This window comes from Lithobates pipiens, unplaced genomic scaffold (assembly GCF_037356315.1).
Source record: "Lithobates pipiens isolate NorthernLeopardFrog02 unplaced genomic scaffold, aLitPip1_a1.2 Scaffold_19, whole genome shotgun sequence".
Lineage (NCBI taxonomy): Eukaryota > Metazoa > Chordata > Amphibia > Anura > Ranidae > Lithobates > Lithobates pipiens.
The window spans coordinates 44,473,418-44,488,595 of NW_027507764.1; the positions used below are offsets into that span (position 1 = coordinate 44,473,418).

A 15,178-nucleotide genomic window follows, 5' to 3' on the forward strand; every position below is an offset into this window, starting at 1 on the left:
CCTCTTTCACAGGAAAATACACACATACAAATGATTTTATTTTTCTTGTTTGACAGATTCCCAGGAGGGAAGCTACAAATCCGATGTAAACAGTAAACCTCGGAAAGAGCGGACGGCATTTACCAAAGAGCAGATAAGGGAACTGGAGGCCGAGTTTGCCCACCACAACTACCTGACGAGGTTGAGGCGATATGAAATAGCCGTAAACCTGGATCTCACGGAAAGACAGGTAATATCCATAAGGTGCATCATAGGATTATGATTTGGGGATTTTCAGATTCAGCACGAATTACGAAAGGTGTTTTTTTTTTTATTTTAAATAAAGATTACCTGCCATTTGAATACAATGGAGCTAACCAATTAATGGTTTAAAGAAATGTAATAGAAATACAGAAGAAAAGTAGACATGACATTAGGCATCATAGTTACATAGTTACATAGTTACATAGTTAGTAAGGTTGAATAAAGACACCAGTCCATCCAGTTCAACCTGAGTGAGTGTCTACAATTGTCTCTATCCCTGTACATTGCACACTCACATCGGTCCCTACCCTCAAGAAGCCCACAATCCAAGGTACGCATTCATATACTAGGGCCAATTTTGGACAGAAGCCAATTAACCTACCTGCATGTCTTTGGGGTGTGGGAGGAAACCGGAGTACCTGCATCAATAGGTTGTGTAGGCCAGTGGCTCTCAACCACTGGGCTGTGGCTCACTGCCAGATCATGGCCTCCCTCCTCCAGGGCCTCCAACTAGCTGCAGAACACCTAACCTGCCACAGTGCCAACCAGCCTCCCATAGCAGGCCAAAGTGCCCCTGAAATCAACCTTCCACTGTTACCCCAGGCTCCCTACTTAACCTCTCAAAGTACCCCCAGCCCCCTGCAGTACCCCTTCACCTGTTACTGATCCCCCTCAGTGCTCTATAGTGTCCCCAGTCTTTAACAGTATACCACAACGCACCCCAGCCCCCGTAGTGCCTTCTAGTCTCCCACAGTGTCTCTGCAAAGTCCCTAGCAGGGGCAGACTGACAATTCATGGGGCCCCTGGGCAATAGGAGATTATGGGGCCCCCTGGGCAATAGGAGATTATGGGGCCCCCGGGCAATAAGAGATTATGGGGCCCCCCGGGCAATAGGAGATTATGGGGCCCCCGGCAATAGATTATGGGGCCGCACAGTATACACACACATAAAGTATACCCACACAGACACACAATATACACACACAGAATACACATACACACACTGAAAAGGTACTGGAGAGGCGGGGCAGCTATAATCTTGAGTTTTTAAAAAAACACTGATTTTTACATACTGTCCCTGGTTTTATTGAGGCTGGCAACCCTGATGGGGCCCCTTAGTGGCATTGGGCCCTCGGGCAATGCCCGAGTGCCCGAATGGTCAGTCTGCCCCTGGTCCCTAGCCTACGAGACACCTAGCCTCCTTGAGCGACCCCATCCCACACAGTTGCTCCTAGCTGTCTCCAGTAAGCACACCCCTTACAGGGCTACCAAGTCTGCTGCAGAGTCCCCTTACCCCTCCACAAATCACATCCTCTTGTAGTGGCACCCAGCCCCATCCAGAGCCTTCCTGCATTTCAATACATATTTTTATGCCCCTGTTTTTATTCTGTGAGTATAAACAGTTTTTTATACTGCTAAGGCATGAAAGGATTGAAAGAAGTTACTGGGCAGTGGTCTTAATAATGTTGAGAACCACTGGTGTAGACAGTCTAAAACAGAGGAAGTGGTTGATTGGATTTTTTTTTAGCTGAATATATAAAGGTAGAGTTTTCCACACTATAAAAAAAAATCATATATACTATAAAGCAAAAGTCTGTGGCAACCTCACCATCACATCTGCATGAGTTTATTGAACATCCCATTCCAAACTCATGGACATTAACATGGAGTTGGTTCCCACTATGCAGCTATAACAGCCTCCACCCTTCTGGAAGGCTTCCCACAAGATTTTGGATTGTGTCTGTGGAATTTTTACCCAATTCAGCCAAAAAAGTATTTGTTAGGTTGAGGTGCTGATGTGGAAGGAGAAGAGCTGGCTCGCATTCCACATTCCAGTCCATCCCAAAGGTGTTCAGTAGGTGAAGTCAGAACATTGTGGCACTTGAGTTCCTCCTCCATCAAACTAATTAAACCACGTCCTTATGGAGCTGGCTTTGTACACAGGGGCACGGTCATACTGGAACAGAAAAGGGAACCTTCCCCAAACTATTGTCACAAGTTTGGAAGCACACAATTGGCTAGAATGTCTTTGTAGCATTAATACTTACCTTGACTGGAGACACCTCAACTCAATCAGGTATAATGGTCAGGTGTTCACATGTCCATATACAGTTGTATGCAAAAGTTTAGGAACCCCTGAAAATTTCCATGATTGTCATTTATAAATATTTGGGTGTTTGGATCAGTAATTTAATTTTGATCTATCAAAAGAAGGACACAGTAATATTTAAGTAGTGAAATGAGGTTTATTGGATTAACAGAAAATGCGCAATATGCATCAAAACTAAATTTGACAGGTGCATAAATTTGGGCACCCCAACAGAAAAATCACATCTATATTTAGTAGAGCCTCCTTTAGCAGAAATAAACAGCCTCTAGAGCAGTGATGGCGAACCTTGGCACCCCAGATGTTTTGGAACTACATTTCCCATGATGCTCGGCTACACTGCAGAGTGCATGAGCATCATGGGAAATGTAGTTCCAAAACAGCCAAGGTTTGCCATCAAGGCTCTAGACACTTCCTATAGCCTGTAATGAGTGTCTGGATTCTGGATGAATGTATTTTTGGACCATTCCTCCTTACAAAACATCTCCAGTTCAGTTTTTATTTCCCAGTTTAAAAAAAAAGTAAAAATGTATATATATATATGTATACAGTATTTTATAAATATTTTATTCTATCTTTTCATGTGACAACACTGAAGAAATGACATTTTTCTACAATGTAAAGTAGTGAGTGTACAGCTTGTATAACAGTGTAAATTTGCTGCCCCCTCAAAATAACTCAACACACAGCCATTAATGTCTAAACCACTGGCAACAAAAGTGAGTACACCCCTAAGTGAAAATGTCCAAATTGGGCCCAAAGTGTCAATATTTTGTGTGGCCACCGTTTTTATCCAGCACTGCCTTAACCCTCTTGGGCATGGAGGTCACCAGAGCTTCACAGGTTGCCACTGGAGTCCTCTTCCCCTCCTCCATGATGACATCACAGAGCTGGTAGATGTTAGAGACCTTGTGCTTCTCCATCTTCCATTTGAGGATGTCCCACAGATTCTCAATAGGGTTTAGGTCTGGAGACATGCTTGGCCAGTCCATCACCTTTACCCTCAACTTCTTTAGCAAGGCAGTGGTTATCTGGGAGGTGTGTTTGGGGTTGTTATCATGCTGGAATACTGCCATGCGGTCCATTCTCTTGAGGTAGGTGATCATGCTCTGCTTCAGTATGTCACAGTACATGTTGGCATTCATGGTTCCCTCAATGAACTGTATCTCCCCAGTGCCAGTGCAGCCCCAGACCATGACACTCCCACCATCATGCTTGACTGTAGGCAAAACACACTTGTCTTTGTGCTCTTCACCTGGTTGCCGCCACACACTCATGACACCATCTGAACCAAAAAAGTTTATCTTGGTCTCATCAGACCACAGGATATGGTTCCAGTAATCCATGGTCTTTAGTCTGCTTGTCTTCAGCAAACTGTTTGCAGACTTTCTTGTGCATCATCTTTAACCTCTGCAGCAATGCTGGCAGCACTTATACATCTATTTCCCAAAGACAACCTCTGGATATGACGCTGAGCACGTGCACTCAGCTTCTTTGGTTTACCATAGCGAAGGCCTGTTCTGAGTGGAACCTGTCCTGTTAAACCGCTGCAGCTCAGTTTCAGGGTCTTGCCAATCTTCTTATAGCCTAGGCCATCTTTATGTAGAGCAACAGTTCTTTTTTTCAGATCCTCAGAGAGTTCTTTGCCATGAGGTGCCATATTGAACTTCCAGTGACCAGTATGCGAGAGTGAGAGTGACAACACTAAATTTAACACACCTGCTCCCCATTCACACCTGAAACCTTGTAACAATAATGAGTCACATGACACTGGGGAGGGAAAATGGCTAATTGGGCCTAATTTGGACATCTGCACTTAGGGTGTACTCACTTTTGTTGCTTGTGGTTTAGACATTGATGGCTGTGTGTTGAGTTATTTTATGGTAAAACATTCCCATAGACACACTCCTAAACCTTGTGGACAGCCTTCCCAGAAGAGTTCAAGCTTTTATAGCTGCAAAGGTGGGCCAACTCAATATTGAACCCTACGGACTAAGGCTGGGATGCTATTAAAGTTCATGTGCGTGTAAGGGCAGGCGTCGCAATACTTTTGGTAACATAGTGTATACTGTGTATATATATATATATATATATATATACTGTACATATATACTGTACATATATACTGTACATATAGTATGCCTTTAAATAACAGGTACACTTTAGGGTGAGACCACTCAGCATGGCTACAATTACACCATGCACACATAAAAAACCCCAAAAAAACAAATGTGCAAATTATTAACAACAAATACATAGCAGATGACCAGGACTTTAAACACATGTAAAGCAATATATTAGTAAAAGTGCATGCCAGGTGCCAAGGAAATGGGGAGTTTCCTCAAGCTATCAAAAGTAAAGAAGGCGAGTGTTTTCAATCCTCCCTTTTAATTTATATCTAGAGTATGTTCCTACATATAATTTATAGATACAGAAATGTCATCATATATGTCTCTCCATACGTACAGCTGTGCACGTTTAGATTACTATATACAGATAAAAAGCTGAGGACTTAATTTTTAGCAGATCCCGAGGATCATTTTTATACATGTAACATATAAGGTTTTACATTCTTTTGTTCTTGTTGTTCATATGGCTACTGAGCTACAGTATATCACCCCCTAGTCTGGAAAAAGAATGAGCAAGTCTCCATGGGCTGTATTGTTGACTATGGGGTAAAGGGGCTTAGTGCAAACTTAACGTATGACCTCTCAGATAATTCTTAGTTATTTTTTTAACTTCTTTTCAGTTGTTTAAAAGGTTCAATGTTATTCTAAAAATGGATATGTATGTAAATATCCATCCAGTCATATCCGACTCTTGGCAATTCTATGGGCCAGTTCTCTCTGGTCATCTCTCTGGGCACCATATCTGATATGCTTGAAAGCCTTTCCCATAGAATTGTTGTTGGCAATTTTTTTTTTTACAAGATAGGTCACCATGTCTTTCCTTAACCCTGCCCAGTTGCTTTACCTGGGACTAGCATGACACGAGACAGGGAGACAGGAGCCAATGGCCCTACCAGCATGTCTTTGGAATGTTTGAGGAAACCTGAGTATCTGGAGTAAACCTACATGAACATGAAAACCCCATTTGGGCAAAAGGATATAAGAGGTGCTTAGTTTGCTACAACTTTAAGAGATTTAAAAAACTTTTTACCTCCCAAATCTCTGAGATGGGAAAGAGGAATGCCTTTCAGCACAAAAGATGTAGGCAAAGGGCCATGCAGACTACAAAGAATTAACACTCAAAAATATTTTTTTTGTAAAACCACAAGTGGATTTTCTTACTGCTACTTTTCCTTTATATTGGCTTTTCAGAATAATATGCAAAAATTCAGGAAGATGTCCTGCAAGCCGACCTGTGTCCCCTTCCCCCCCTCCATTCCAGTGCTGCAGCCACCATCAGCTTCTTCGGCATGCAACGCTTCAGAGATATCTGTGTCCTCCAACCCCTATATTACTGGGGGACTTAGCAGTAACGAGTCAGAGGATGGAACCACAGCAAGCGGTGGTAGCCACAGGTTTCTGATGGAAGCTATCAGAGGCTCTGGAATGGAGGGAATGTGGAAGACATGGGCCATCAGAGAAGTAAATAGTCGGAGGATGGAACCACAGCACGTAGTGGGGGCCACAGGCTTTAAACACTCCTGTAATTGTTGTACACCATAGAGGCTATCAGAGGCTCTGGGATAGAGGAAAAGTTGAAGACAAAGATAGATAGTCAGAGGATAAAACCACACTATATATTTTGGGCCAGAGGCCTCCTCCAGATGTTGCTAGGGGTTCCCTGAACAACAAGCAATTTCTGCCTCTCAATATTGATCTTTTTAGCTATCTGTAAGGGGGAATTTTTCAGCACACATCCGCACGTGTAAGGAGCATTCTTCCCAGTGACCATCTCACTAATGTATCATGAGCTGTAGATATAATAGGTTTTAGCAGGGGTTCCCTGAGACCAGAAAGTTATTTCAAGGATTTCTCTGTGTTGAAAAGAACGGGAAAGGTTGTCATATAGACTAAAAGAGGCTCTGGGACAAAGGGAAGGTAAAAAACATTGCAGCATAAATGTGGCCCCATCCACGGTGTGGTTGGGGCCACAGGCTTTTGACACTCCTGTAAGCATTAAATGCCACTGAGGCAAAAAGAGGCTCTATATTGGGGAAACGTAAAAGACATGGAGTACCATAGAAGGGAATTATGAAAGGATGGAACCACAGCATGTGGTACGGGCCACAGGCTTTCAACACTCCTGTAAGTGTTGAATGCCATAGAGGTTAACAGATATTTTGGATTAGAGGGTAGGTAGAAGACACAGGCCACAAGAGAAGTTAATAGCTGGAGGATGCAACCACAGCATGTGGTGGGAGCCACAGTCTTTCAACACTTCCGTAAGTTTTGAATGCCATAGAGATAAAGGAGGCTCTATATTGGGGGAAGGTAGAAGACATGGACTACTATAGAAGTGAATAGTCAAAGTAAGGCACCACAACATCTGGTACGGGCCACAGGCTTTCAACACTCCCTGTAAGTGTTGAATGTCATAGAGATTAACAGAAGCTTTGGATTGGAAAAATATTAGAAGGCACACGCTACCAGAGAAGTTAATCGTCTGAGGATACAACCACCGTATGTGGTGGGAGCCACAGACTTTCAACACTCCCATACGTGTTGTATAGAGGGTAAAAGCTTTATATTGGGGAAGGTCAAAGACCTGGACTACAATAGATGTGAATACTCAGAGGATAGAACCACAGCATTTGATGGAGGCTACAGGCTTTCAACACTCCTGTGTTGAATGCCATGGAGATTAACAGCGGCTCTGGAATGGAGGGAAGTTAGAAGACACAGACAACCGAGAAGTGAATAGTCGGAGAATGGAACCACAGCACGCAGTGGGGGCCACAGGCTTTCAGCATTGCCATAAGTGTTGGATGCTACAGAATCTATCAGAGGCTCTGGTTTGGAGGGAAGGTAGAAGGCACAGGCTGCGAGAGAAGTAAATAGTCAGATGATGGAACCACATCATGTGGTGGAGGCCACAGACTTTCGACACTCCAAAAAGTGTTTAATGCCATAGAGGCTAACAGAGGCTCTGGAATGGAGGGAAGGTAGAAGGCAAGGGCTGCAAGAGAAGTGAATAGTCAGATGGAACCATAGCATGTGGTGGAGGCCACAGACTTTTGACACTCCCATAAGTGTTGAAACACTGACCACGGGAAAAGCAAAAAGTCAGATAATGGAGCCAAAGCACATGATGGGGACCACAGGCTGTCAATACTCACGTAAGTTTTTAACACCATAGAGATTAACAGAGGCTCTAGGTTGGAGGGAAGGTAGAAAACATGGTCCACTAGTCGGAGCATGCAACCACAGCATGTGATGGGAGCCACAGACTTTCGACACTTTCATAAGTGTTGAATGCCATAGAGGCAAACAGAGGCTCTGGAACTGTACGCAAGGAAAGTAGGAGACATGGGCCATCAGAGAGGTGAACATAAAACTTCTTTGAAGGTCACCTTCTTTTAGGACCTCTGACATGGTCACTTGAATAACTGAAATTTTCAGAAATGGTCTTTTCTTATGCTAGCTTTGTATGTATAGAGTAGATCAATGGTCCATATTATTTTTATTTTTTTTGTGTGTGGGGGGGTATTTTATTCATATGAAGGGAATAAAGGGCCACTAATGCTGAAAATTAGACTTCTTGTTTTCCTCCATGGCCCCAGAACTCTTCAAGCAAGACTGAAATCTGATTTGTGATCGAAGTAACAAAAATAGAGTTCCATAAATAAAAACACCAGCGCCTGCTGGGCAATACAGTGATATTCTGCAACCTGTTCCATCGTCAGCTTATTCATCATTCTGTAAGGGAGTGAGCCCGGCAACATGCTGAGTAAGGGAGAGCGGGAGAGAGAGGGAGCGCCATTCCAGGAACAGATGCAGCTAATAGATCCGTCTACAATTGCTGACCTGGGGGAGGTTTTTAATACCATCTCTAGTGCAATTAAGCGTTTGCATATCATGGACAAGTGATCTTGCCACAGCTGTAGTAGCTTACTACTGTAAATTATACAAATAGCAAAAGAAGAATGTCTGCGTCACTCCAGACTGTAAATCCGTTCCCATTGGACACTTCGTGGATAGGACAGTGGGTGAAATATTAGAAAAGAAAGCCAGGATTTTTCTAGGGTTGCTGCATAGGACACACAAAGGGGTACATTCATAAAGCAGTAAATGCGACATTCCTCAGACAATATTAGGTGGATAATTGTTACCTGAAATGTTACCTGAAATGTAATATACAGTACATGTACCTGCAGTGAATAGTTGGTGAATGTCCTATTCACTGCTTTATAAATATGCCCCAAAGTGTTTATAGGGAACAACAGAAAAATATGATTAAAGACCAAGTTAAAGTAGTAATAAACCGGTTTTCAGATTAAATTTATTTAAAACAATCACATAATAAAAAAATAAAATAAAAAGCAATTGTGTGGTAGTATATCTAACATGCAAAATAGGGATGCAGAGTCAAAGTTAAAGTACAACTAATGGTAAAACTTTTTTCTTTTTTTTTCTTTTTTTTTACTTTTGGATACAATGGAGGGAGATTAGAACCCAAGTTGGGATTTTATTGTTGTTTGTGCCTTAATTAAGGAAATTCCCCCCTCTCTGTTTGTCCTGTTTACTATTATCACCAAGAGTGTAAGTGAAGAGAAAATCCCAAATTTGGGGTTTGTACAGGACAGGAATAGAGGGGAAATATTCCAAAGGAGACACCAGTTCTTATAACGACCAGGAATTCCCTGACTTTGGGGGGATTTTTCTCACTTTCTGTTTTGGCTATCGGACAGGAAGGGAAGGGAAATCTCCCCCAAAAAAACTATATGTATTATAACCCTCCATTACTCTATCCAAAATGTAAAAAAAAAAAGTTTTGCCTTTAGCTCTACTTTAATTTTTAGGGACTATATATCTATATACTGTATATTATACATTACAATCCAGTGGTTGTTATTGTCAAGACAAACCGAGTCTAGGTCAGGTGTCTCCAAGCTTTCTGAATAAAGGGCCAGTTTACTCTCCTTCAGACTTTGAGCTGGCCGGACTGTGGTCATTGTGAGTAGAAAACGACCTATCATTGGTATCATTGGGAGGAATTGTGCCCCTTCATTGGTGTCAGTGGGAGAAATAGTGCACCATTGTTGGTATCACGGGAAGGAAGTGTGACCCATCATTGGTGTCAGTGGGAAGAATATTGTCCTATCATTGGTGTCAATGGGAAGAATATTTCCATGCAATTGTTGCCAGTGGGAGGAATAGTGCCCCATTGTTGGGACTATTAGTAGGAATATTGACCCATTGTTGGAGTCACTGGTAGAAATAGTGCCCCATTGTTGGGGGTCAGTGGTAGGAATAGTGCCCCGTTGTTGGGATTATTAGTAGGAATATTGACCCCTTGTTGGAGTCATTGGTAGGAATAGTGCCCCATCGTTGGGATTTATGGTAGGACTAATGACCCATTGTTGGAGTCATTGGTAGGAATAGTGCCCCATCATTGGGATTTATGGTAGGAGTAATGACCCATTGTTGGAGTCATTGGTATGAATAGTGCCCCATCATTGGGATTTATGGTAGGAGTAATGACCCATTGTTGGAGTCATTGGTAGGAATAGTGCCCCATTGTTGGAATTTTTGGTAGGTGTATTGACCCATTGTTGGAGTCTCTGGTAGAAATAGTGGCCCATTGTTGGGGGTCAGTGGTAGGAATAGTGCCCCGTTGTTGGGATTACTAGTAGGAATATTGACCCATTGTTGGAGTCATTGGTAGGAATAGTGCCCCATCATTGGAATTTATGGTAGGACTAATGACCCATTGTTGGAGTCATTGGTAGGAATAGTGCCCCATCATTGGAATTTATGGTAGGACTAATGACCCATTGTTGGAGTCATTGGTAGGAATAGTGCCCCATCGTTGGTATTTATGGCAGGAGTAATGACCCATTGTTGGAGTCATTGGTAGGAATAGTACCCCATTGTTAGTGTAGGAGTAGTGCCTTTTATTAGTGTCCCAAGGGAATGATAAAGGCAAGCGAAAGGGCCACATCAGCCCCCCCCCCCCAGGCCGCAGTTTGAAGACCACTAGCCTAAGTGGTCAGCAAAGCATAAGATACGTATAATAAAAATGATAAGGTGACACTCACAGGCTTTAAAGAGGAAGTAAACCCCAGACTTTTTCTCTCTTTTTTTTTTATTTTTTTATATTATCATCCAGCAATGTATTTAGAAGTCTTGCATATAAAAAGATTACTAAAACAAGGTTAGTAAATACCATTTTTTGCTGTTTTTCTCTTCTTCCAAATTGGGCGCGCCATCTTTGCTATTGATTGCTGGCGCTTGTGTGGACGTAATTTCCGCCCTTCTTTTCCTTCCCTGTGTTAATCTCGAGCATGCGTGATTGTGGTCGCGTGTAAACCAAACCTCTATCCAGGAAGGTGAGGAGGAGGGCACAGTATCGCAAGGCTTCCTTTCCTGTGCCGTTCTCAGTGAAAGGAAATAAGTTGGATAGTAGATAGTGAAACGGCACACATAGCGTGCCATTAAAGAAGCTACGGACTGGGCATGCGCCGGTGACATCATTACAGATTGCAGGGCGGATTGTGAGGAGACTGTTATGCTGCGTACACGCAACTGGACTTTCCGGCAGAAAAGGTCAGAGGGTCTTCCCGACTGACTTTTGACCGAGTTACGATGGATTTCCGAATGAACGGACTTGCCTACACACAAACGGACTAAAGTCCGTTCGTTTTGAACGTGATGACGTACGATAGGACTAGAAAAGGAAGTTCAATAGCCAGTAGCCAATAGCTGCCCTTGTGTCGTATTTGGTCCATTGAACCAGCATACAGACGATCGGTTTTCCCGATAGGAATTGAGTCCGTCGGACAGATTTGAATCATGTTCTATTTCTAGGTCCATCAGAATTTTTTTTAAAGAAAAACGATCAGACTATCCCACACACGATCGGACTATCCCACACACGATCGGACTATCCAATGGAATGATTCTCGTTGGACCTATTCTGCCGGAAATTCCGGTCGTGTGTACGAGGCATTAGAGTAAGTGAAATGTCACCAGCAGCGATCAGCTGCCTGTTCTATGCTGATTATATTGAGCTAAAGTTACATAGTTAAATATTAGGTGAGGTCCATCAAGTCCAACCTATGTGTGAGATTATATGTCAGTATTACATTGTATATCCCTGTATGCTGTGGTCGCTCAGGTGCTTATCTAATAGTTTTTTTAAACTATCAATGCTCCCCGTTGAGACCACCGCCTGTGGAAGGGAATTCCACATCCTTGCCGCTCTTACAGTAAAGAACCCTCTATGTAGTTTAAGGTTAAACCTCTTTTCTTCTCATTTTAATGAGTGGCCACGAGTCTTGTTAAACTCCCTTCCGAAAAAGTTTTATCCCTATTGTGGGGTCACCAGTCCGGTATTTGTAAATTGAAATCATATCCCCTCTCAAGTGTCTCTTATCCAGAGAGAATAAGTTCAGTGCTTCCAACCTTTCCTCATAACTAATATCCTCCAGACCCTTTATCAGCTTTGTTGCTCCATTTCCAGTACACCCTTCCTGAGGACTGGTGCCCAGAACTGGACAGCATACTCCAGGTGCGGCCGGACCAGAGTCTTGTAGAGCGGGAGAATTATCATTTTATCTCTGGAGTTGATCCCCTTTTTAATGCCAATATTCAGTTTGCTTTGTTAGCAGCAGCTTGGCATTGCATGTCATTACTGAGTCTATCATCTACTAGGACCTCCAGGTCCTTCTCCATCCTAGATCCCCCCAGAGGTTCTCCCCCTAGTGAGTAGATTGCATTCATATTTTTGCCACCCAAATGCATTACTTTACATTTTTCTACATTGAACCTCATTGAAGTGAAAGCGGAGAGTTTACAACCACTTTAAAATGAACAACGATAAGGTTTATTTTACAGTTTGCCAAGGCACAAGATAAAGACAAGCTGGTGCCTTGTTGAAATGTCAGAATAAACTTTATCCACTTGACCTCTGGAAGGTTTACCCCCCCTCCCCCCCCTCATGACCCGGCCATTTTTTGCGACACGGCACTGCGTTGCTTCAGCTAACAGTTGCGTGGTCGGTGCGATGTTGTACCCAAATAGCTTTCTTTTGGTGCCATTTGATCAGCTCTGCGTTTTTTATTTTTTGTGCTATAAACAAAAAAAGACTGACAATTAAAAAAACAATATTTTTTACTTTTTGCTATAAAACATATCCAATAAAAAAATGTAAAAAAAAATCAAATTTTCTTCATAAATTTAGGCCAATATGTATTGTTCTATATATTTTTGCTAAAAATCCCAATAAGTGTATATTGATTGGTTTGAGCAAAAGTTATATTGTCTACAAACTAGCTGTGCCTCTGTGTAAATCCAGGAAGTGAACAGGCAGCAGCTTCAGCTGCCCACAGTTAAAATGGCTGCAGCCAGACTCAGTGGAGGGAGATTTCTGCAGTATATTTGGCAACTACAGAATCACAGTATATATAAAATAATATGCACAGTGGTTGGAGGGAAGCTTCAGAATGGCAAAAAATGTTTTTATTACAAATTAGGTAAGCAGACTGCACAGTGGGCGGCACAGTGGTGTAGTGGGTAGCACTCTCGCCTAGCAGTAAAAAGGGTCGCTGGTTTGAATCCCAACCTCGACACTACCTGCCTGTTTGCATGTTCTCCCTGTTTCTGTGTGGGTTATCTCCGTGTACTCTGGTTTCCTCCCACACTCCAAAGACACGCTGGGAGGTTAATTGGCTTCTGTCCAAAAAAAAAAAAAAACAAACAAAAAAAAAATTGGCCCTAGTATATGAATGTGAGTTGGGGACCTTGGATTGTGGGCTCCTTGAGGGTAGAGACTGGTGTCTTTATTCAACCTTACTAACTATGTAACTGCAGCTCCTCTTTAACCACTTCCCATCCCGGGCTATCATATGTCTATACACGGGATGGGAAGTAACCACTTACCATCCTGGGCCATCATGTCTATACACGGCCCAGGGACCCATCCCGGGCCATCATATATCTATACACAGGATGGGAAGTGGTTAAAGAGGAGCTACAGTTAACACATTTAACCCCTTTATTGCCCCCTAGTGTCAACCCCCTTCACTGCCAGTAACATTTATACAGTAATCAGTGCATTTTTATAGCGCTGATTGCTTTATAATTGTCAATAGTCCCACAAATTTGTCAAAAGTGTCGAATTTGTTCGCCGCAATATCGCAGTCCTGATAAAAATCACAGATCGCCGCCATTACTAGTAAAAAAATAAAAAAATAATAAAAATGAAATAAATCTATCCCCTATTTTGTAGACAAGAAAACTTTTGCGGAAACCAATCAATATACACTTATTGCGATTTATTTTATTTTTTTAACCAAAAATATGTGCAAGAATACGTATCGGCCTAAACTGAGGAAGAAATTTGTTTTTGGTTTTTAAAAAATTGGGATATTTATTATAGCAAAAAGTAAAAAATATTGGGGGTTATTTACTAAAGGAAAATCCATTTTGCACTGCAAGTGCACTTGGAAGTAAAGTCGCTGCAGATCCGAGGGGGACATGCAAGAAAAAAAAAAAAAAAATTTTTTTGTATTATGTAATTCACTCAATTCTGGTATATAGTTTTTTTTTTGTTTTTTTTTTGATTATATGGAATAATATTATTCTAGTCACTAATCATTGTATGTGGCACAGCTCTTGAGTCTTTCTTTATGCTGTTTTGTGTGTGTATCCCACTTTGAGCTGCAGCCTTTTGATTCACCTGTTATCATTAATTATTCATTTTTATTTATTTATTTATTTTATGCCAAGTGCAGTTTATTATTGTTTTTAAGGAAAATAAAAAAAACAGCATTTTAGCTTGCACATGAATGGATGATAAAATCGGCAGAGCTTCCCCTCATTTCAGATCTACCCCTCAAATTTACAGTGACTGGACTTGCAAGTGCACTTGTAGTGCAAAGTGTATTTGCATTGTGTTTTTTTTTTTTTATTGTCGCTCTTTTTTGTTTATCGCGCAAAAAATAAAGACCGCAGAGGCGATCAAATACCATCAAAAGAAAGCTCTACTTGTGGGGGGGGGCGATCAAAATTTCATATGGGTACAGTGTTGCATGACCGCGCAATTGTCATGCAAAATGTGACAGTGCTGAAAGCTGAAAATTGGTCTGGGCAGGAAGGGGGTGAAATTCCCGGTATTGAAGGTGTTAAAGCGGAGGTCCACCCTAAAGTGGACCTTCCGCTCATCGGAACCCTCCCCCCCTCCGGTGCCACAATCGGCACCTTTCAGGGGGGAGGGGGGTGCAGTTACCTGGATAATCCAGGTAACTGCACCCACTTCCGGGATAGCTCTCTGCGGAAAGGGGCGTAACTTACGCCCCTTTCCGCAAGTGCCCGCCCCTTCCCGCAAGTGCACCGCTGCCTGCTGGGAAACACACAGATCCCAGAGGCAGCGGGGAGTGTCCTTATTGTGCAGCGCGATTCGCGCATGCGCAGTAGGGAACCGGGAAATGAAGCCGAAAGGCTCCATTTCCTGATTCCCATACCCAAGATGGCGGCGGCAGCACACGACAGACGACCTAGAGATCGGCTTCGGGTGCCGACATCGCGGGCGCGCTGGACAGGTAAGTGTCACTATTTTAAAAGTCAGCAGCTGCAGTATTTGTAGCTGCTGGCTTTTAAAAAAAAAAAAAAACGCGGAGTCCCGGTGGACTCCCGCTTTAAGTTAATTTTCATGGCAAAG

General features: G+C 42.5%; 1 protein-coding gene across 1 annotated transcript in view; it reads left to right on the forward strand.

Moving 5' to 3' along the window:
• Positions 1-15,178, forward strand: part of MEOX2 (mesenchyme homeobox 2) — a 154,199-nt gene that overhangs the window by 119,049 nt on the left and 19,972 nt on the right. The window contains exon 2 of the mRNA XM_077490702.1: positions 57-229. Coding sequence (XP_077346828.1) covers positions 57-229 — 173 coding nt within the window. The remainder of the gene's footprint in view (positions 1-56; positions 230-15,178) is intronic.